The sequence below is a fragment of the Molothrus aeneus genome, chromosome 1 (genome assembly GCF_037042795.1).
Source record: "Molothrus aeneus isolate 106 chromosome 1, BPBGC_Maene_1.0, whole genome shotgun sequence".
NCBI lineage: Eukaryota > Metazoa > Chordata > Aves > Passeriformes > Icteridae > Molothrus > Molothrus aeneus.
Genome location: NC_089646.1, coordinates 21,908,430 through 21,933,794, shown reverse-complemented (window position 1 = coordinate 21,933,794; position 25,365 = coordinate 21,908,430). Strand labels below are relative to the sequence as shown.

The 25,365-nt window shown below is 36.1% G+C and overlaps 1 protein-coding gene across 1 annotated transcript in view; it reads right to left on the bottom strand.

Moving 5' to 3' along the window:
- The window catches only part of RUNDC3B (RUN domain containing 3B), a 52,034-nt gene that overhangs the window by 21,827 nt on the left and 4,842 nt on the right, over window positions 1-25,365 (bottom strand). Inside the window, exons 2-7 of the mRNA XM_066552912.1 lie at window positions 23,117-23,232; window positions 14,933-15,066; window positions 12,804-12,889; window positions 9,660-9,749; window positions 6,464-6,544; window positions 4,640-4,808 (exon numbers count right to left, since the gene is read on the bottom strand). Of these exons, the coding sequence (XP_066409009.1) occupies window positions 4,640-4,808; window positions 6,464-6,544; window positions 9,660-9,749; window positions 12,804-12,889; window positions 14,933-15,066; window positions 23,117-23,232 (676 nt within the window). The remainder of the gene's footprint in view (window positions 1-4,639; window positions 4,809-6,463; window positions 6,545-9,659; window positions 9,750-12,803; window positions 12,890-14,932; window positions 15,067-23,116; window positions 23,233-25,365) is intronic.

Sequence of the window (25,365 nt, the reverse complement as noted above, 5' to 3'; positions counted from 1 at the left end):
TAAATTATTTATCTTTAAACAGACTAGTAAACTGACTTTAGATTAGTTTGAGATTTCCTAGTAGGCAACAGGAAAATCATATATTTATTTATACTCTTACAGAAGAGTAGAAAAATGATGAAAAAATGAGAGACAGGAAAACCACCAGCAAGAAACACTAATTCATCTTTCAAAAACAACTGTCACGAGTACAAGAAAAAAAATCCAAATTCTACAACTGAACAGGTGCAAGATGTTAGATAATACACAAGGGTAAGAGTAGATTATATCTACATGGATCTTTGTAGTTAATGAAAGGGATGCAGAATTACTATTAATAAAATATCCAATGTTATTTTAAAGTTTCTTTGAAATTTTGAATCACATATTAAAATGACAAAGAAGGTTCCAGCCTGTCAGATGTTAGTAACTTATTAAAAATTGCCAATTAAAACCAAATACAGTAAGTCTATACTACATAAAATTGTGCACATTCCTTGAAACCTGTGGAAAAATGTTTTATATGTGCCCATGTTTTAAAAAAGGTATTAAAAACAAGGCAGTTTTCAGAGACACAGAATGGATGTCTCTGTTCTGAACTCCTGCTGAGTTAAGAAAACAGGTTCACATTAGCTGGTAACAAAGTGCTACTAGTGTAATTCATCACCACAAAGACTGTTAAGGGTTTGAAGCATCTCTGGTATGAGAAGAAACAGAAGGAGCTGGGATTGCTCAGTTCAGGGCTGAAGAGAAGAGGGAAAAGAACTGTAGCAATGTGCATCAGTGTTTAATGGGAGGGTGTATGCATGATGGAATCAGACTCTTCTTTGTGATAGTCAGTGAAAAGAGGCAATGGACAAAACCAGAAATATATGCACACAGGAAACTATTTAAAGAAAACTTTTCTTTCCTCTTTCTTTTTTTCCCCATTAAATAAGCCTGTCCAAACAGGCTAGAGAATGTGTATCCCAAAGATATTCACAGCCTGACTGCAAAAGGCCTTGAGAAACCTGCTCTAGTCTACTTTTTTTCTGAGCAGGGGAGATGGACAAGACAATCTCCAGAGGTGCCATCTGACTACAACTGTTCTGTGATCCTATAGTTAAATATAGTTCTATCCATTGGGTATATTTATCTTTGACAGGGACTTTTTAGTCTCAGTACAAGTTCCAAGGAATCTTGAGAGCTTTTCAGTATGCCTAGTTCTGCCTCATCAAATATTACTGTTGACTCCTACAATATTCCTTGAAGTTCTAAGTTAGTATTTTGAAAGTACTAAATGCTGCATTACAACATAACAAATTTCCTGCCTCTCACAAACATAATCCCTACCAAAAAAACAACAACAAAAAATTTTACAAACATTTTAGACCAGAAGAACCAGTATCAGAAACATAATCCTCTGGACAGTAAATATGTCTATCTATAATGACATGGAGATGCACATCCCACCAGTACAAGCATATAAACTTCCAGTAAAAACAGTACACAAATAATTCAGGAGTTTACTATTCAAAAGTGAACAGCTTAAACCATTCCAGAACAGGGAAGGGATAACTTGCACATAAATAACAAATGTGTAAAGTATGACTCATTGATCTGGACAGGAGACAACTTGGAAAAGACAAAGTCGTCGTATTTCCAGAGTGGCCTGGGCAGGGCAGAAAGGAAGAGACAGTTCCTAACCTTTTAAGAAGCAAGAGCTAGGCACCATGAAATCAAGCTCTTAGGAGCCAGATTTCAAGAGACAGAATAGGAGGTAGTTTTTCACACAACAGATGGCAGATTCACAGAATGCGTTGCCAAAATAAAAAATGTTTGGATGGTGAAATTTTACATGGAATTGAGGGGATATTTGACAAGTATTTGGCAGAGACATCTATCTGAGGTTACTACACAGACAAACCTTTTAGCTTCAGGCAGCCCCTCAGGTGACATACATTGGCTAAGGCTGCAGTAGAAGGAAAGTGGGGCATAATCATGTGCTTTGTGTTTAATCTTTCCTCCACATCTGCTTTGGTCAAGTACACCAGATGGGACAGTAGCCTAACCAAGGAGTCTAGGTCTAAACCTGCAGAGTGTAGCTGATCCAATAAAGCAATGCTAGGATTTAGCTTGCTGAAGTAACACCGGACCCTATCCCTACCACTCAAATGGCTCAGAAGAGAGACCTGTATCTTAGCTGCAATCCAATTGCATGTCACATTGTGACCTGGTGCTATTAATGGTGCAGCACACAGAGTTACTCGGGAGGCACAAAAGGAATTTATCACTGTTTGGGCAAAATGAATGGCAATAGAGCAAAAGAAGGATCCATCAGACCTACTGTATCAGCTACTAAAGACATTATTTTTAACTTGGTCTTCTTGTCACGAACACCCAGTTTTCCAACACACAGAATGTCAGAAACACCTTTTGTTCAAATAAAAAGTCTCTGATTAACTGGTACCTACTAAACTGAGTGCAACAGTCATTGGTGCAACTCATTGGCATGAAAAAAGGGAAGGGAGAGAAACGCTTGGGAAAGGAGCTCTATTACACGGTCCATCTTAATGGTCATTTGTTCAAGCTGTAATAGAACAGATGCAGTATAGTTGAAGGGAATCATATAAAAACTGGGCAGGCATATCCCAAAATGAAAATTAGAGAATAGAAAATTTTCTGACTGTAGGAAAAATAAGTTATTTTGCTGCTGCAATTGTAAGTAGGCATTCCAAAGGAGGACAACTAGGAAAGTGTCAACAGCTGTCAGAGTAGCTACCATTTTGAAAATTGTTTAAATGCACAAAAATTTCCAAAGATTTATCCTGCAACTGAATTAAATTCACCCCTGTATTAGTTGCATATAGAAGTTAGCAATTCATTAAAAGAATGAGAAATAACTTCCAAGGAATGAGAATGGTTCTAGATCTTGGACTCATGAATAAACCAAAATCACCATTTGCTGTTACAGCCATTGACAATCTTTGTGCTTATGCAGACAAAGGTTCCTAGAGATTCTGACTGTGGATGTGGGTTACGTGTTTCTACACATGCATGTCACAACTTTGATGGAGTATCTTTGGAAATGAACCACCTGGATATATCAAGAAAAATAAATATCCACCTATTTTGTTCTCTTCAATGCTTCTCCAGACTGACAGGACTCTCCTCATACTGGGGAAAAGTGTACACTCAAACTGACCCTATGTTTTTGTCTGGCAAGGATGGGAATTCCTTCTGGAGGTTCAAGAGAAAGGTTTTCATTTATGTATTTGAAGAGATTCTATTTGAACAGCATGCTTTGCTTTATATAAGCAGGGAAAATGCCCTCTGTTACCAGAGAGGACCCCAAGAACACAAGTTCTTCCCATATGGAAAGTGATACCATACCAGCTGAGAAGATTGGACCAGAAACTTGGATGCAACAGGATTATATTTCAAAAACAAAGTCTAAGAGACCCAAAACACAAAAGCAGTAATTGTATGCATAATTTAAAAAATAACATAAATAAATATTAAATATCCATCATCCCATAGTAAATCTGACTCTTTCACTGTTACTTAGAAAAACTCTAGCTTCTTTCAAGTGCATTAAAATACACCAATTTTGATTCTACCTATTCCATATTCAAGGAATTAATTACACCTCTAAGCACCCTTGTGTGGTTCCAGCCCTTCATATGGTTGACCTTGATATTCAGAGTTTCACAAAAATCGAATTCTTGCACTAGGAAAACAGAACAATAAAAATACTAATAGGAGTAATTTTTAAAAATTTAGCCAGGTGTATTTCATTTTTTTCCTGTAATTTTTCCTGATCCCTCCTTTCTTTCTTTGTGCACTACTTCTTTGGGGTGTATGAAGAGTCTGCCCTCTTCTCTCTCTACTAGCTAATATGCATTGTAATTACTGTGGATGTAAAAATGTTGTTATGAAAAACTGACAAGTACTTTGCTTTGAAAATGCTAAATGACTAAAAGGTTTGGACATATATTTCATTTCATCTTTAACTTAAGGTATGTTGGGTGCTAGATGGAAAACTCACCTTTGGCTTCTGTAGTTACATTCAATATGCCACCTAAATTAAAATCCAACACAAACACATCTTTTCATGTTTTCCTTTCCCATTCTGCTTCAATCAAGTTGTAAAACTACCTATTTTCTAAAAACCCATCCCAGTATCACTGAGAAGATAGTTTTACCTTTCATCTAAATAGATTACTTTGCTGATCCTTTTTGTTTAGTTCAAGATATAGTCTTAAAGTTTAACATCACTATCATCATAAAAGCCTTCAACTGTCAGTCTACCTACAATAAAAATCTGTGACTTCTAAGGAAGAGAAAATTCATGTGAACTTCAAGCTCACAACCTAACATTAGAGATACAGTGTCTGTAACTCCGAGATTGAATAAAGAAGCCAAAGCTTCGACATTAGATAGTGAAATCTGATCTCTGAATTATTGCTGTTCTCTTCCCCAACTCATCAAGCCTCTTTTCCCTTAAATCAGTGAGCAAAGATGCTTGGATACTCTGAGGATCATAAAATTTAGGACCACTTACATGAAGCAAAACAACATCTAATAATATATTTTCCTGCCTTTACTTAGATGGATATGTCACCAGTTGGCTGGTGATGAGCTTTGGTTCCATAGCCCCCACACAAAACGAATCTTTTACCTTCTGTTCCAATGCAAGCCGGTACTTCTGTTCTACCCTTTTGCATTTGTTGTACCAACTGCTTTCATCTGTGATGAAAGGAGGACCAATGTTCTCTGGAGTACTGCCTTCACTGCCACTGCTGCCCAGCGTTCTTAGCTCCTCTTCATCACTGCTGATACTGTCAGAACTGAAGAATCGTATTTATTAGCCAAGTCAAAAGCTGTGCTTATAAAAACACAAATTCTGGCTGAAATTGAAACATTTTATTTCTTTAAAAGCTCTGCCAACAAAAAAAATTGAAACAATGGAATTTGATGGATTACTAAACACAACTTGTATTTCAAGATTTTGTTTCTGTAGCCACCTAAAAAGTGGACAAAAATCTGCTTGTGATCTTTGCCAAGTCAGACAACTGTAGGTGGGCTGCTTTCCTTATACAAAGGGTAAATGCATTACAATATAGATTTTGTTTCTTAAAAAAATAAAAAGCAGAAACTAAAAAAAAGTGGTTGTCATTATATCTTAAAACAAGATAAATTAAATCAGAATGTATATCTATGTTTATAGCAAAGATCATGGGCCTGTTACTTCACAGAATGTATCTCCCTACATAGTAAGTAGACTCATTGTTAAAATATCTTCATATCTTCCATAATCAATGCATGCTAGAGAATGCAGACATCTGTCTCAAAGACAAGAATTTATTTTAGTCTAGAGAAGACAGAGGGGATGTCACCAATGCATATAAATATCTCAAAGGCAGGTGTCAAGAGGATGCTGCCAAGCTCTTTTCAGTGATGCCCACTGACAGAAAGAAGAGCAATGGCAATAAACTAAAACACAAGAAGTTCCACCTCAACATGAAGCAGAATTTCTTTACATGGAGGGTGGCAGAGCACTGGCACAGGCAGCCCAGGGAAGTTGTGGAGTGTCCCTCTCTGCTCCAGGTTTCACCTGCTATAGGTGACCCTGTCTTGGCACCTGGGCTTGGACCAGATGATTTCCAAAGGTGCCTTGCAACACGAATAATTCTGTGATTCTGATTTATACCAGTACCCACTTGAAAATCTTCCCTTACAACTATATTTCCCCCCAACTAACAGAATTTGCTATGTTTTTTTAAGTAGTGATTTCCATAACCCTGTGATCCTCCCATGATATAAACAATCACAATTTGTCACTAACATGTAAGCTAGTAAGAACTTCAAGAGAGTAACTAGGATGTTTCATGTTCAGTTGTACATCTTCAAGACTATTCCTAACTGCTTCTCTCCTTTTGGTAAACCTAATAACAGAAAACATATCATTATTTTCCATGCTTCTTGGTGATGTCAAATTGCTCCTTGATTTATCAGACAGTAAGAATTCTTTTTATTATTAATCATAAGGCTGATCAGAGGAGCAAAATGCAGCTAAAAAATCAGTTTACATAGCCTGGTCACGACTTTCTGTGATGTGCTAATGGCTTATATTGCCTATGTCATATCTTATATTTATTAGTGTATATATTATTTTTATGCACAAAATATCTATTTAGTTTTATGGCTACACAGAAAAGGCCTAAGAGAAAAGACAGCTTGGTCTGGTGATCATCAGAGAAGATGCACTCATTTTCCACTGACCTGTTATTCTGAATCAAGGAAACACAATTAGCATGACTCACATTTCATGAATCATGTAACAATTCCAACAGTCTGAAAGAGTGAGGTAGCTGAGTGTACAGGTTTGTACTGAGAAATAAATATCATTTTGCATATGAAATGAAAAATAAGAGGCTCAATAAAAAGTAAAATCTTGCCAATTAAATAAAATTTTAAAAAGTAGAGTAAAGCTAAGAAGTACCTTTGGGTGAACTTCAAGTACGGTGTATAATCTATGACAGCTGGATAGCTTCCATCCAATCCCTCACCCTTCAGACAAAAACTGATAAAACAGAGCAACAACAATAAGTTTATTACAAGAAAATTAAATTACAGTGACAGTTGAATGTTACCAACCTGCAACTTCATTTTTTTGTAATTTTTTGGTGCTATAAACCCTAATTTTTAAACATTCACTTTTATTCTTAATAATACAGGGAGATCGCAAGAGAATAACCAGAGCTAATTGAAGCAGCAGAAACAGAAGAATTATGGACAAGCCCGGAATTTTCCACATTTAACATAATTTAAAGGGTTTGCAGAGTGGTTACATAACCATTCTACTAAGTAAAAAGTAATTTTCTCAAAAATATTTCAGGGTCTTTCTCCCTTCAGACACTTACAGATGCTGAGGTGCATGAAGTTGACGAATATAAGTGAACCTAAGTTTTGGAAAATGTTCTTAAATGGCTGTAGCTTTATAAAGCTTTCATTTACACTGTATTTTTTTTTAATTGGAAATAAATTATTGCATTTCAACTATGTTTGTTTATCACAGAAGTGGCAAAACTCCTTCCACAAGGCTCATATTCCTCATTCCTCCTATCTCTGTTATTGATAAACAGATTCTAGTAGGTCACAGCTATTGCTAACTGAATTGCAAAGTGCCATTTTTGACAATGAGGCAATTTAAGTGCTATTTAGGAAGTACATCTAAGGGTTGTTGGTTTTTTTTCCCCAAAATAAAAAGAAAAACAAGAAAGTGAAAAAGCAGTCCTCCAAGAGCACAATTACCTAATTCCATATTGCTGTGAGGGGAGAAAAAAAAATCAGATTATGTTCTCAGGCAAGCTCGCTCATCTCCAGCCCAAACTCATATTTACAGCTCCCCATAGATAAGCTAGTCAACATTTATAAGAGATACTGAACTGAAAAAAAATCTCATATATACCATGCAAAGAATGGATACAGCTTCTCAGCCATTCAAATCACAATACTATGAAAGCTCTGCTCAGTGGTTCCAAGCAATAGGACAAGAGTCAAGGGGCAGAAACTGATGCACAGAAAATTACACCTGAATATGAGGAAGAACTTTTTTACTGTGCAGCTGACCCACACTGGAACAGATTGTCCAGAGAGGTTGTAGAGTCCCTCACTGGAGACATTCAAGAACCATGTGGGCACAATCCTGTGCCATGTGCTCTAGGATACCCCTGCCTGAGCAGAGAGGTTGGATCAGACTGTGGTCCCTCCCAGCCTGAAACATTCTGGGATATGTGGCACAATAAAAACGCTCCTGTAGTACTAAGCTCCCATTTTGCACAGAAAATTCGTAGACTCTTAAAAGATGCATTGACAAAATGTAAATGTCTTCAAGAGCCAATCAGCAGTCTGAATACCATTAACAGGTTTCTTTATATTAGAAATCAGAGGACAAAGAAAGAACAAGCAGTCATACAACTAAGCCCTCATACCCTAGTATGTACCACCGAGGCTTTTGAGAGACAAGCACAGTCAATTGATGATTATTTATGAGAGGATTTACATAATGCAGACCTAATCTTGCAATGCTTATTCATGTATAGCTGTAGTCCTTCCAAGTACAGGGTTTATACAGAAGCAGTTTAATTTCTGATTATGTAAAGCTTAAACTAATAAAATCTGGTAAGATTTGAATTTTGCTGTTCACAAGGCTAGCACTCTTATCATCCTGCAGCACACTTCTGTTCTTCCAGAACATATGTTGAGGATGTAGTTAAGCCAATCTAATGACACAATGCTGGAAAAAGAAGCTATCCTGTGTTTTCAACCTCTCCCTCCCTATTTTTTCCATTTTTTTCTTTAATGTAAACATGACATTCCCCCCCTTACACTGGTACTTATCTGACTCCATGATGGTTCAGCAGCCATCAAGACCTGCATTTTTAGGTTGTTTCCTTTTTTTTCCCCTTTCTCCACCCAGGTGCAGTTCCATAGCCAGCGGAACTAAATGCTCTTTACCACCAGAAAGGGAAAACACTGCTCATTCCTTATTTGTTCCTTTTCTTCTCTAAGCAATATTCTCCCATAATCTCTGCCACTAATAGGAGGCTTCTGTGAACCAAAATAGCTAACAAAAAAAAGAACTACCCAGTCCTCTTACTGGGGATGGTTTTCATTCTTCAACAATTTAGCTGGCTCAAAGAAGGGTCCAACAAGCCTGGCACAGAAGTACATAAACAACAGTAAATCTCTGAAGGGCCTTTTAGCAATGGTCAATCACTCAATGCATCCATTCTGTTTTCTGGCAGTTTCCCTCCTATATTGGTTTGTGACAAGCATTAGTGCTACTGCAAGGTAAATACTAACAGTGAACTGACAGAACAATGAAGAACAGCATTATCAGTCTCCTTTTCCTTGTGCTGGGTTATGAAACTCTGCCAGTGGCTCTGCCTGAGGCTAAATTGGCCCAACCAGGCATATTAACAAGGTCTTGCACCAGCCAGGTTCTATCTTTTTAGAGGCACTGTAATCTTTATATATTGCTGATGGTTTTTTTAAAATATATCTACATATATAGACATGCTGTGTTGGTTTGTTTATTATCTAGGGTGTGCTTGCACCTTTGTTACCTCAAAATCACAAATTAATCATATAGGAAAACCCACAAAAGCCTGGCTAGAAATTGCGAAGGTCAATTAATGTAAACTGTTCAGCTGCAGGTAATTTTAACACCAATTGCTATTAAATGGTCATTTGTAAGTTACATTTTTCAAATTTAGAAGTGATAAAGTTTAAGATTACCTTCTACATATGCAGTTACAGTGCTAACCTCGAGTACCAGGACATAACCAAGTACTTAATCACACACTTTTCCTTACAGTTTAAAAATAACTTTAGAAGATGTCATGTCTATAAGCTTCATTTAATAGGTCTGAAATATCTTCTGCAATTATACTTCTTTCCTTTTAAGATTTTGATACCTGAAAAAACTACCCCATAATCATGCAGTTACCTAAAGGCATAACTTGGTTCTTATCTAGAAGAACCATTCAAGATCTCTCTCTTGCCCTCATCTTTGCCTCAACCTAAGTTTTGCCTCTCAAACTACCACGGGAATTTAAGAATGTTTTCCATAATACATTGATTTATAAGTACTTTCCCTGAGCATTTTGTTGTGAAGCACACAAATACAGTACCTGAAATCAATTGCATTGAGTCCCAACAGCATACCAGCAAGCATATTTGCTTCTTCACCAAGAACAATTGCTCCATCTTCATAAAACCTCCTTCAACAAAAAAGAAATTAATTCAGCTATTTTTCATATTTAGCAGAAAACTGAAGAAATCCAGTTTAAATTAAAACAATTAATGAACCCCAGAGACATTCACATTTCATTTCAAATAAAGTAAACTAATAGACTACATAGCACAAAACACCACCATCTTAAAACACAGAAGAATTTAGACATAAGCAAAAAGGAATTTCAACATTAGTCCTATGAACCAGAGGAACAGGATGGACAAAATGCAAAAATAATTATGAAAGCATGTTATACTTTACCTCTAAAAGGAAGAATTTGTGTCACGTACATAAAGAAATAATGATTCCATCACATATAATAAATTCTCTCTCACAATTGTACTTGCAGGTTCTTTTAAAGTTCAACATTCAATTTTCATTCTTAGTAGCTGATCTTTTTTAAAAAAGTATTTTCACCAATCAGCTATTTTTCAGTTAGTTTACCTTTTCTTAAAATATTGCATGCTAGGAAGATGCATGCTGGAAGGTCATCAGAATTCACCTGAGAATTACATGTGGTAGGAGGGAAACCAAGAGGTGCTCGGTACCAGAGCCAAGGTTGAAATGCCACTTAGTAAGAACAGAGATGCACAGTTCATCTTTGCATTCTAGCAGTGGATGAGTGCAGGAAGGTGCCATATTACTGACTACAACCAGACAAATACCAGCAACACTGCCCTACCAAAACTCCATCTGTTTTAAGAATTGCATGAAAGCTTCTGGATAGTTCAGATAGAGCTCCAGTTGGCTGCATGGTGAACATCCAGAAAATACATGTTTTGAGGCACAGCTCCAGAAATTAAACTGTGCTATAATGCATGCTGTGAGAAACCCCACTTTTGCAGCTTTGTAACAGACACCCATTCACTAAACAGAGATGAGTTGTCCAAAATCTCAGATGTTCCCAGTAGAAGGAATAAATCTGTAAGTCTTCCTCTCAGAAGACAGAGATTATAATCCTGATAGTGAGGCTAGGAAGTACAAACTCAGTGGGCTCTGACTTCAGGAAGGGCACTAGGAGGCTAGGATGGCTGAGCCAGAGCACTGAGTTAGAGGGACTCCAGTCTGATTCAGCACAGTGACTCTTATTTGTGAACAAACAGCAGTGTCCCAGTACATGCAGATTGCCAGCCATTTCACTGCCACTTGTAAAATCACTGCCAGGCACCAATCTGCACTGAGTTCTTGTAAAATAGTGCCTTGGGAGAAATCACACAAAAAGGACAAGGCACACCTTCAATGGTGAGATGAAGAAGTTAGCCTGGCAGTGCCAGGGTTAAAGACAGCTGCAGCAGGCCAGCCAAACCAACAGTCCCCTTGGAAAACCCACAAACCTTCATTCAGTGATATACACTTGACATCTCACAACACAACAGTCTGCTATAATTTAAGAGGCTGACCAATTAGTTAAAAAAATAATTCTATGCCCATGCTTAATCCAACCTCTCTTCCAAATGTAATATGCACATCCAGCACTAAGAATGTGCTGCTTCATTCAAGTACTAACTCCAGGCAGCTAAACACAACAGTGAAGTTTAAAAAAAGCTATCAGCATGATAGATAATCTTGTATTCTATATACACGCAACACAAGAAATTTATAGTTTATACTAATAATTATTAAATATGCATATAGTAAAATATATGTTTTAAAATGCTAAACAAATGATGCAAAGCATCACCCAAAATTCAGGTCAGTTATTAGGTATCTGAAATCCCACATGGGAAAATAAAATTTGTCCATTGTTGCTAGAGGCTTTGAAATCCATACAACCAAAACCTGAAAATGTAATTTTTATTTCCATTAGATGTATTTTAAAATATTACTTCAAAAGAAACTTTGCACTTACTATGTTTGGAATGCAAGAGAAGTTGTTTCGAAAAGATATACCACTGAAAGAACATTCAAATATATTAAACATTAACATGTTCAAATAAATGAATTTGAAACTGCTAATCAAATAAGACCATTGCTAGCCACTAACAAACTACACTTAACTACAAATTTGTGACCCTACTCTTCCTCATCTCTGCCTCAGAAACTCATGTGACTTTTCAGTTTGAAACAGCATTAGTAAATCTTTTCCAGATTTTCTTTGTTTTATGTGCTTCTTGTCTACTGTAAATGCAAGCAAATCTGGGTAAAATAAGACAACAGGTTTTGAAACTGCAATGAAATGGGATGTTTACCCAGTTGTGTTTCAAAGTCAGCTTAACACTGGCAAACTATATGGAAATCTCTGGACAAATAGTATTAAACAAATAATATGCTAAATGAACAGAAGTCCTTAGAGAGAAAATTCTTCTTGTTTTAATAGCCCATTCATTATGTGTAAACTTTTAGAGTTCAATACAAAGTACATGTTACAGATCCACTTGTACTCAGATGACTTCATCAAAAATCTCTAAGACATACTTGTTATGAGAAAAATAGCATCTAATAATCACATTATCTAAAACAAATTAAAAACTGCCACAGTATTCTCTATTACAAAGAATATTCTCATCCCTGATTTTACCATTAGAAGCTAAAAAAAAAATCTGTTACACATTTTTTTTATTATATCAAGAATCCTAGCCATGCCTGATCACTAATTCTGCTGCTCTACAGTTCTCAAGACGTTCCTGGAATTCTCTTCCTTTTTTCTTCAAAAGAAGTTCTATAAAAATTATTTTTCACTGAGTCCTTAGTCTTTCTATCAATTTTGAAAGGAATACTACATCTATCCTTACTACACCAAAATTTCAGCTTTAGTTCCTACTTCAGAGAGGTTTTCTTTGCTTCTGACTTTTCAAGAATTCCAGGCTTACTTCCACATTTTTTAAATCACGAGAAGATTTTCAATTTTCCAGTTTTACCCATGCTAAAAACCAAATCCATACCAGCTCTAGATACCTTTCACTAGGTTACAGGTCTTTCATTAATGACATACTTTACTATACAAATCATGTGCACCATTCACTTCCAAACATAAGTCCCTCACTTAAACAGTATTTACTAAAATATTGCAAAAATAAAATTCAATAAAATTCTTGTAGACCTGGTTGTTTTGAAGTCTCTCAGAGCTGTGGAAATGTATTCAGACAAATGTTTTTCCATAAGTGCTACTCTTATCCATGCTCGACCCTGCAAGACAAAAGAGGTATCAAATATTTAAGCATTACAGAAAGAAACAGTTTCACACTCTGAAGACTAATACCATTGATTGACCTGAATAAATGACTGATAAACAAAACTAACATTAAACAGAAACAGTTGCTAGGATGTACTTCATTACAGCAATAACAAAAATAAAAAATGCATTCTTACAAGGACACAAAGTTTATTGTGAAATAAAGTTATCCAAAGTTTTAAGGAGAGGGTGGAGAGTTTTTTCTTTAATTATGTGCTCCAGCCTTTTGAAAAGCTCATGTATGTGAGAGGCAGCAGATCAGGGCAGAAAGCTTTACATTTTAAAATCAATGGTATTGGAAGCATCCAGCTGTTTCCACAGTAAAGTGGCCACAACTTGTCCTCAAAGTGATTCTCTGTATTCATTCAAATATTTGAGGGATTTACATTAAAAAATCCATTGTACAATATTTTTTCCCCTCACTAACAACATGTACATAAAATACAGAAATGAAATCACATCCAAGAGGCTTAAGTCTTTCAGAGTCCAAAAGCAAAACTTCACTGGAACAGTTCCATAAACAACAGCAATACCTTTAAAAAATAACCCTTAGGAAAGCATGCTGTGTTTGTAGGTCTGCTGCATAGGATTGTGCCTTACAAGAGGGAGACATTTCAATGGCTGCCACAGTTATGACTGTGCTTCTGAGAACACCAGGAACATTTCTTGTAAACCACATAAACTTACAAACACTTATTTAAGTAGTAAGATGTCTTTATGCTTAATATATTTGGTGCTTACTGACATCTAGCTGAATATCGCTACAGACATTCTACCAGAACCAGCAGTAGATTATAATCCTACTTCAGGGTGACCTAACTGTGGCCTTCTAGGGAGCCTACAAGAAAGATGGAGAGAGACTTTTTACAAGAGCATGTAAAAAGTCCTTTTTACAGGACAGGGGAGAGTAGCTTCAAGCTAAAAGAGAGTAGGAAGATGTCTCTGCCCACAGCAGGGGTATTGGAACTAGATAGTGTTCCAGATCCCTTCCATCCCAAACCATTCCAAGATTCTATGAAAGGCTAAATAAAATTGCTTTCATAAATACCATCAGCACAGCAAAAAAATTAACATAGAGACTAAATTAAATCCCACTGAAATTAGGATATTTACCTGGATAGCTGCCTTCATGTTGCATTTATTAAAACGTGACTGAAACCATGAAACTGATGAGGCTGCTTAGCTAAGAAATAAAGCCTATGCACCTCCAGTGAAAGCAGAGCCAACTAGCACAGGAAAACCCTTGCTCACAGCTTCCAGGCTGAGGAGGACACTTATTTGGACCACCAGTTAAACTGATGCACATGATGGGTATTTGTGTCAACATGCTCACCATCTTTTCATATTCAGACATTCAAAATACCCCCCTAAAAAACTGAACATCATTCTCCACACTCACTGCTCAAATTAGGTTCTCTGTCTACTGTAATAGAAAGCTTTTACTTATTTATAAGAATATTTCAGAAAATAGCCTTGCATCTTATTATCTACTGAATTTAGATATTCATATCTATCAAAATCTCAGAATTCAGAAAGACCTATAAAATAAATCTTAAGAGCTGATCACACCTATTCCATCAGTGCATAAATTCTACACGAAGTAAAATTACTAGAAGGGAAAAGAAAAAAAATCACCCAATTTCTACAATTTTAATATTTCTTAGGCATGTCCACACAAACTTAATTTCCCTTCAAAAACTATGTTTTCAAAAACTTATGTGAAGTAAAAAATCTGAGGACAATCCTTTTATAATATAACACAATCACTGAATTGAGAGAATTTTTCATACTGAGTAAGAAATCTTAAAGGGAACACATTTTGATTTAAAAGTGGGGCTTTTTAAAAGCAAATATTTACTAGGCAAATTTAAAAAAAATCGAACAATATAAAAATGTGTAGAGCAAGCTAAGTACTATGTTTTTTTTACAGGCACAGAAATGTCACAAAAATTACAGAAATGTAATAAAAGAGTCACTTTAGCCTTTCTCTTGCCTACCTTAGCTCTAGAAGAGCCGACATTCTCCATGTTCTCAATGCTGCAGATGCAGTTGTGGGAGACTTTTCGGCAAGCTACACGAATGTAGTCCCAGAAACTGCGAGGGCTTTCATAGCCAAACCAGGAGATCTGACCTTCAATCAAAACACAAGACACAGAAAGATTTATGCACCTCCCTCTCTATTTATTGGAGATAAATGGAATTAAATGCTCCCCGATACACTGCCTTTACTGAAAGGATTTTATACAAACAATGTATAAATGAATTCCTACTGAAAACTGACCCACAGAAGTAAAAAAAGTTGCATTATGCAGTTCATCCTGGTTTGAAAGTGATGCACAAAGGGAAGTTTAGGGTGGGCTTTGTGTATATATGTGTATTTTCTTGGGCTTTTTCTTGTTATTATGCTAAAATAATACTCAAGAGTCCTTCACGGAACTCTTCAATCACAACAGAGCACAAACTTGTGACTTAAAAATATGAGGCAAGAAGTATTTATTTATGCTTTTTCTACAGGCAGCATATACATATCACTAATACAGTCAAGTAAAAAAATTTTTGTTGTTAAAATTATATAAATAAAAAATATAAAACACCTCTTTGTTGTGGTAGTGTTATCTTTATTTTAGGAACAGATTGTATTTTTTCAAAAGGTGCTTTCACTTGAAGAGAAGATGATGCATAAGCAAAAAAGTTTTGCAATCGCAATTTCTTTTGAGCATACACAGAACATTCCCTCAGAAGCTGAGAGAAAATAATTGAGCAGATCATTACCCCTTCTGGAACTACAACCAAAATCCTTCACATTTTTTCCAGTTTGCAATGTATTGCACTTAGAAAATGAAAGGCAAAACTACATAGCCCTTGCAACATCTCCACAAAAATTTCATCAGCAGCACAACAAACAGCTCAACCCCATTTTTCAGAGTGAACAGCACACTGCTCTCACTTTGGGCATACCTGCAAACAGGTATGGAACAAGTAAGGTTAATATTGCCCTCTGGTGACTTCCAGCATTGCTATGCACAAAACCTCATCTCCATATAAAATGCGTTCCTTTTAAGCTGATTTTATCTTATTTCAAGCCTTGAATTGCACTTACGAAGCTTTACTAATGTATGGGAAAGACTTCTTACTCTTTTTCTGTAGGAAGCTCAGATTTCAAGAAAGAATATATTAGAGTGATACTGCAAATCATACATACTGAAAATAAAATTCAAAATATGCACTTTTATCTGACATGACTAGACTTAGCTTCAAGCATAGCCAAAGTAGTGTCAAAGGTCTGTCCCCTATGAGCTGAAGAAATTCAAGCGGCAGGTTCTTCTTCCCCTAGAGGGTGCCTGTCACTTGACTTAGTGGTCCATCTGCTTCCTTCACCAAAGATACATTTATTAAATTCAAAGTAGGATAAAAGACTTAAAAAAAACCACAAAAAAGGTACAAGCAGGAAGAATTCATATATAATATCCAATATGACAAAGAAAAAATAGAATTCCAAGGTGCCACAGTTACTGTAGTTTTAGATCTGCTCACTCTGAGGACTAAAATAAAAGAAATTCCACAAGGTAAGTGCTTTTACAAACTTACTATTTTTGTTGAAATGCCAAGTTTAGTGGACAGCAACAAAAACTCAACAGCATTTTAATAGCAGAAAAAGCTATAGATATTTTTCATATTCTTCATCAAATCAAAACATTTCTGCCCTAGGAATTGTACCTACAAAATTAAATGCAGCTATGGTATAAAGATGACTTCACATCATCAGTTGCAGTTCTAAGTAATAAAGGTAATCATATGATACATTAACTTTTGTGGGTTTTTTTCAATCTATCTTAAGAGCAGAATATATTTATCAAAAAACAGTTTCACTCCAGTTTTTTGACGCTCCTAATTCATGGCAATTCCTTTTACAATTGAACACCTGAGAAAGACATGGTCATTTAAAACAAGAAATAACTTTACAACAGAAATCCATACCAGCACTTACTTGGCTTACACTGATCAAGAAAGCCATCTGGACATAATTCAACAGACTCTGACATTACAGTGGGCTCCCATCTCATTCCAGCTGTGTGAGAGGGTGCAATGGGTTTCAGACTTCAGCAGGAATTTTCTTCACTTGAAACTCACAGCCAGCTCAGCCCCTTTTGTGAACCAAGGTCTCCTATATTTCACTATTCTGTTCCTACAACTTTAAACCTTGCCCACATTCTCATAATTAGTATAATCTGAAAAAACCTTTCTCTATCTATACACAGAAAAATGCTGGAAAAGACTGACTGAAAATAGTGAGAATGTATTTTAAGAAATACCAAAAAAGATTCTAAACTATAGATTTACTAAAATTTTAAAAGCTTTCAGCATGTGAAATTTATTTGGCCCTTAAAGCACTCAATGCACACAGCCACGAGAAGTCTCAAGAATGAGAAATGAAATAGCTCCCACTACTCTGCACCTGCCAGGCTTTGCTTGCAGTACTGAGTCCAGTTCTGGTCTCTACAATTCAAGGGCAGGATCAGATTGGAGAGGGTCCAAAGGAAGGTCACAAAGATGTTCAAAGGGCTGTTAAACCTGTCCCGTGAGGAAATACTGAAGGCATTAGGTTTTTTCTCTCTAGGGAAGAGAAGGCTTAATGGGGGAACTCATCACAGTTTTCCAGTACTTAAAGAGGGTGAAGGCTCCCTCTTCAGAAGGAGCCACACAGAAGACAAAAAGCAACACATACAAGTTGCACTGGGAGAGGTTGCATACCAAGAAAGAAATTTTTTAACAAGAGACAAAAGTCACTGTGACAATATCCCCAGTGATGTGGTAGAGTTTCTATCACTGGACATTTTCAAGATATGATTGGACAGGGTGCCAGATATTCTCATCTAGACTCCCATCCCCAAATGATTGGGCCAGATGATTCTTCAAGGATCCTTCCAACTTGGGCTGTTCTGTGATTTCAAAATCATATCTAAATTTTTAATGATTGTAATAAAATTGAAAGCTAGTTTTAGTATAGAGCTTACATTCTGTCAAAGTACATCATAAGGAAAGAGGAAGTTTCTCAGCAGGTGCACAGGACAATGAGCATGTGGTCTTTGCTGTGAAGTTCATATGTCATCTGAAGATGGAGAAGCTTACAGCTATTCCAACAGAAATGATGTTAGTTTTTTCAGCCAAACAAAATGCTTAGGTAAACAAGGAAACTGCATGTGTAATATTAAACATTGTTCAAATAAATTCCATTCCTGTCTACAGAACTGCAAAGCAAATAGAAACAAATTGTGATTATTTTGCTTGCTTTCACCACATTTTTGCAAACTGCTGCACACCTACTTGTATCAACCCATTTCTGTTTCGACAACTAGATACAAACATCCACAGTTACCACAGATCCTTTTCATGCCACATAAATTCTTCACAAATAAGATTAAACAGTCTGATCTCTATCCAATTACAGTCCAATTTAATTTACAAGTTCCACAGTTGCAGAGAAGTAATGACTAGGATGTTCCAAGGCACAGACAGGTTTTCTCCAGATTTCCCCATGTTATTTAGCTAGCAGCAATTTTTTATATCCAATAAAAAGTAAGTTTTAGTACAACTTCTTGCTAACAAACTGGCGTGATCTTTGAGGAATTTCTGAGATACCTACCTTTATTTTGAGCCTACAGAATTGATCATTAAATACTTAGAGCAGTTCATAAACTCAGTCCTCCAAGACAATTATAAGTTCATTTACAATTTTTCTCCATGCAAGAATGAACTAAATCACAAATTACACAAGAGCTTTCTGTTTCTTCTTAGTCAAAAAGAATAACTCAGTATGTGTGTATAGATACTAAATCTAATAATAAAAGCTATTCTGCTAACAACATTATTGCACCAAATAAAGGGCTACCACAGCTGTATGTTTATTTTGTCTTTTTCATTGTAGTAGTGTCTTTAGTTCTTATACCCTTAACCTACCTTTTTCACTGCCATTATATCACCATTACCTTAATTATGTAAACCAGCAGACCCGTTTCTCTCAGAACAAAGAGCATTACAAGCTGCATTTTACTGACTCAAAGAACTCCTGAAATTTAGGAGTTACATAGATTGGATAGATAAAATCAGCTTCCATGGACAATCCTAGCAGAAGCTTTTGACATGTTCATAGTGCCTCCCAAACATACAGGAAAATAGGCACACAAAGTTGTGAACATGTCAAAATAGCACAGTACAGTGTATTTTCTGTGTCTTCATGGCAAATGCAAGTAAGTGTACAGATGACAAGTCTGCTTACAGTAACCATGATATGCAAAAGTCACAAGCAAAATGCACTAGATACATTTACACACAGACACCTGACACTATTTCTAAACACACATACTGGCTAGCAGTTTGGATATCAAACATTTTTGCTGCACAAAGGATATTGCTGAAAACATAATAAGGCAGCAAATACATCCAGGAGACTAGTTTTCAGAGATATGTTCGAGATTATGGCCATAGAAATCTACAATCTATTCATGCTTTTCAGTAACAACTCACTTAAAACTAACTTAAAGTGATAAGACAAGGCAGAAAATAATACAACCTAGTTATATAGTAAAGACAAAATACACATCATTTTGAAATTACTTCAGGTTTTAAATCAGCTTGGATATATCTGAGATCAAATCCCAAGTACTGTTGTTGAACACCTTTGATGTCCTACCATTTCTGCACTACCTGTATATACTTAGCTGATATGATAAAAAAGACACTTACAGGAAATATAACTGAAAAATCTGTGGCCAGAAATGAAAACAAGGAACCACACAGATCGCTACAAGATACTGCTTCATGCCCACAGTACAGAATGGTCAGGAATGGAAAAAATTGCACACAACTGTATGAGAAAAAAATGGCTCCTGAAATGATTTACCTTGCTTTAAAGGCTATCAAACACACGTACATGAATTTGTAAAACCCCTTTCAGGACTATAGGTCTTATTTGGACCTTCAAATACATTGTCCCTGTATCCCCCCAGAGTAACACTTAACCTCTGCTGTATTGTAAAACCATGCAAAAGCTTATTCCTAAGAAGAAATAAAAGAGAAATTAGTCACTCATCTTTTCTTCTGTTACTTCTTCTCTCCTCCCTTTTCAAGATTTTCAGCTGCCTTGTCCAGTAATATCACATCTTGCCAGGAGGGATGCTGCACAGTTTACTCCAATGACAAGAAGAACACATGCCTTATAACCTCCTCATTACAATCTTTGGTCAACTCCATGTCCTCCAATACTCCAGCACTTGTAGGAAGCAGCAGGTACACTGCACACGTAGTGTTACACAGCACAGGGAAACAGCTCTCCCCTTTCTAGAGCCTAAGGCAGTCCCTTAAAAAACAGTTAATACAGCTTGCTCAAACTCTCATCCTTAGGGCAATTCAGATTGCTTTTACTGTCAACAGTGGCCTATTTCTGACTGATACTTATTGGCAGTACATGTAGCTGTAAGGTAGTGCCATAGCTTATTACGTTACCTTTTTTGGAACCATTTTTGTGCCATATGTGCCAAGTCTTCTGTGTCACATAAACAGATACATATATTTAAGCAGCATTTACAGACCTCTGTTGTGTGAGATGATTTGCTTCTGCCAATCTTATTTTACTACTAAGCAAATACCCATATGTAAAATATTCTTAAGAATATGAGTAGCTGGGCTAAAAAGTGCATTCATGGGGAAAGTCATCAGTTTTCTGCCTCTTTGACTTCCTGGTCTGGCTCACTACAAGACCCCATGAAGACCACAGCCAAGTAAGGTAAGTGCAAAGTAAAGTTGGGCAGTAAGGGGGAAAATAAAAATCTGTAGCAAACTGCACTGAGTTTAAGAAATGTTATGGACATTTTCACTACAACTGGACAATGTCATGAGTAATCTCTGACAGCCCTACTTTGAGCAAGAGGTTGGACTGGATGACATTCTAAAAACTTTCCAGAACTTAATTATTCAATGAGAGTGAATTAAAAAAAAAAAAAAAACAAATCAACAAAACCACTCATGGTGGTTAAATAAAAAATGCTATTTCATTACCCTTTTGCTACCAGGAGCATCAGATCAGGTACCTACCAAAAATCCATTTTACATGGTCCTTGTTTGTCTACAACGACCATTTTTTTCCAGAACTAGGCAGATAAGGCTTCAACAACTACTATTACAGAATTTTTAAATGCAATGGTTTTAGGAAAAGCATAAAATGAACTCTTTTCCCTTTAAAATAACCATCCTTCTTCCTGCCATTTTGGGTTTGGATTTTTTTGTCTGGATCCTAATTAAACATGAAACCAATAAACAGAAATCATCAGTATATTCCATCAAGACTACACTTTGCTCCTTAAAAGTACATTAAATTTAACGTCAGAAGAGTTACCAGTACAAGTTTTCTAATAAAGCAAACTTAAAGTTTTGCAGTTTTTTTATTCTTCCTTCCTCACCCAGTACTGCCACAGGAAGCTAAATATTAAGAACTGTTGTTTGCCACGGCCTTAAAGTAATATACTTAAACTCTCAAATCTGGATCATCCATTTGACTACACTGCCATGAGATTATCCTGCCAACTTTGATACAAATAAGCTATTTATTTTACCACAGACAAACAGATCAAGTATGTTCTGCCAGTTTCAAAACACTTTATACAACTCACTGCAATCACCAGTTTGCATTTAGTCCCTTTCTACTGACACTAAGTATGCCTTCAGAATATATTAGTCAATTCCATCAATAAAATACAATTTCTTTCAAGCCCTGAGTTGTAAAATACATACCCTCTTAAAATCTGAAGTGTCATAGTACATTTCTTATCTCAATTTCTTCTTATTATTTTAAAATCTTTAAAAATTACAAGCAGTCAACTAGCTTATCACCAAAACATTCTCCGTTTGCAACACAATCCACAAGTTCCCACCTTTTTCTGTAATTTTAACTCTGCAAACATAGAAAACTATACTAGCAATTACAAGGGGAAGACTGAAACAAAATTTAGCTATTTGAATTTCTCTATTTCTTACTTGAAATGATTTTTTACTTGCAAATTCCATTTGCCTACTTGTCAAGGTTTCTTCTCTGTACTGCCTGTCCTGAATAAAAGACTGTGAAGCAAAAGAATGTTGATTAAAAAAAAAGAATTTACAATTACTTTTGTACAAATACTGCTGAAGCTGGTGGAGGAGGAGAAGGAGAAAAGAGAGCAATTTCCTTGCAGAGTCAAGCTGCTAAGTACCCATAATCACTCCAAAAATCTTTGTCACAATGCGACAAACCCTATGTATGTTTCTACCATACTGTGCACCATTTTTTTCCTCCTCTGACAGAACCACAGCAGGTAGTAATTGTGCTATTCAAATGTCAGCCTACACACAGTATTGTTCACAAAGCTTGGTTATGAATATTAAAAAGTATGAAAACGAGTAGATTGTCATATTACTCATCTATATTTAGATGATTATGATGTTCTTCATAATCCTCAAATCATTTCAGAAACTGTACATAGAACTGAGGAAAGAGAAGACTCATCCAAGGTCCTTTTCTAGTGACTGCTACGACTAAAGCACACACTGAGCAAAGCAGCTTTCTCTAGAACAATTGGAAAATGCAAACAGACATTATCTGGAACTAGAACTTGATACAAGAAGAAAATCAACAACTGACCTTTCTAAAAAGCAATCTCTTTCAGGACATTCCAGCAGAAAAAACAGCTTCACTAAAGGGGTGGGGCAATAGAATGAAAGGACCTAAAAACAGCCTCTGGAAAAGAAGGCAACAAAAGCAAGGAAGGGAGGAAGAAATGGGAGCAGCACCAGATACACTCTGTAGCTCCTATTGAAGCAGATAATATAATTGTCTTTTAGACTCTTACGACACAGCCTTATCATAAAGCAGAAAAGCAGACAGAGCTCAGCACCATGGCAACATTCACTTGCTTAATTACCAGCCCAGAAGGCTTCCAACAAGATCATTGGAAATATGTTTCACAGAAATAGTTGCTTTCACTTTTCCATAGTAATGCAGAAAATCAGGAAGGTAACAGCAATAGGACAGACCCACAACGAAAGCCAATGCTTTCATTCAGCATCAAGGAGTTTGCACAGATGCACATTGGTTTTGTATAAACAAATTCTCATGGCAAAATCATCATCAATAAGAAAGTTAATTAACATACCTTTCAGTCGATGACTTAGAATCTGTTCCAGAATGGCTGCAAAATTATTAAATTCAGGGGAAGTGTCATCAATAGTTTCAAAACAGGAACGGTCAATCAGAGTCTTGACTGAAAACCTACAGCAAAAAATATGGGACAATCATAAATTATATGAATAATTAGTGGTCCTCTAGAGCAGGGCAGTAGTTTGTGTAAACCAAAAGAGCCATGAACCAGATCCCACCTTGATGTATCAAGTTCAGTCACAGCAACAGGAACACACAAAATGTTCAGCTATAGCATGTAAGTGCAATTGGCATTGTTGGTCTTAGGCATAAAGCCTTAAAAACAGAAAGAAAACAAAAATCCCACCCTTTCCACACAGAAATGAGTTAATTATTTTTCTCTTCTCTAAACTATTTTAATGAAGTTGTAGAAAAACAAGCACTCAAAAGCATCCAACATCAGTGTCTCTTTGTAATGCTAAACACAAACACTTTCGCTTGACATTTTGTCAGTACTCCTTTTATTTCCAAAATTCACGTTCAATAATCAGAAATACAAACTTTATCCTATTATGAGAACACTCTAATTTCATCCTAATGCAAAAATAATCTAGACATATTATAAAACAATGAATTTTTATGCAGTGTTAACTCTGCATTCACTTAGGCTGATTTCCCTGTGAATGGGGGTAATCCTTATTCAGCACTGTATTACCTCATTATTATGCTAGAAAAGTTTTCAATTTCAATGATCCAACACCTAAAATTGGAAAGGCTGAATCAAGTCACTGTAAAATGCAGACAAAATGCAATTAGTCAACTGGCCAGCCTGCTGTGTTTAGTTATTCCTACATTTATACAAACTTTTATTCTTATTCAGAGGATAGTTCAAACCTCAACAAATGTGACAAAAATTATTTTTCGTTCGCCTTTGTAATTTTTATCATTATCCATTTTTATTTTCCTTTCTTCACCTTGTTCTTCCAGTTTTCAGTTTCAAGACAAATTTCTCAAACTTCAAGGTATTAAATCTGAAGCATTTACTATGGGTTTTTTTGCAATAAAATTATTTGTATTAATAGAGCCATACTGCAGCCTAAGGAGATAGTTTGTTTTCACAACACCCAAATGTCAATAGTATCAACTCAGGATGTTCTCACTCTGCCTGCTGCTCCCAGATCCTACACCTGAGCGAGCACCAACTTCCTTAAGAAGTTTTGCCACTTCTACTTTTTATGGTACTCACTATGAACTGTTCTAGATTTTCAGTCTGGAAAGGAGGGGAGAAGTGACTCTTAAATATGGATACATTCACCAAAAATATGCTTCACAACATCTCAACACAAGCACTTCTATGGCACAGCTGCAGAAGCAGCACAGCATTATAGGCATGGGCTGGAAAGAAGCTCCTTACACCTGTACTACTTTGAAATGCTCTGCACTACAGCAGTAACTGCCTCCTTAGTGGAGTCAGCACAGCCTCCTGATGCACAAAACTAATGTGCTCAAACTGAACTGGCACACAGCTCAAGAGTTTCCACTCAATTATGTTTTACTCAGTAAACTTCTGAATAAATACTCCCTATTTTACCTTTCCTGCAGGCTTCTATTGTTGTAGAGTTTTTTGCAGAACAGGAATTAGGAGTGAATTAGGGTGGAGGAGGAAGCTTCTCCTGCAGTGCCAAATTATTACTCAGTTTTGAACTCCTCCATATTTTTAACCAATTTTGAGTAAGTGAGAGACATGCATGCCCACCAGTTAACTGCTATTGACTCTTCTAATGGAAGAACTTATTGCTTCCTCAAAGCTATATCAGAGCTGAGCAATTTTTGATTAAAAAAAAAGCCTTCATTTTGAAAAACAAAAGCCTAGAGCAATGCCATGACTAAGCTAATATTAACTGTAACAAGATGAGTCCTCCCACACCATGCAGGTCTGAAAAAGACACAGTGCAGCACAGCACTCACAGATCCATGCACAAGATAGACAGTGAGTTACCAGAGTGATGTACTGCCCTGTATACAGGAATATCATCATAAAACTCAGAGACAGGATCATCCACAAACTGCAAAATCAAGTAGAGTACAATATAAAGCTATGTCTACTTTTCCTGTATTCAATGTCATACTTGAAAGTTCACTAATTAATATTGTATGGAGTACCTATTCAGAAATGGAGATATATTCAAGAAGAAACACTTAAGAGCAATTTCACAAACACTTTAAAAATCATAGATAAGCTTTATTTTTTTTTCATTTTAAAGC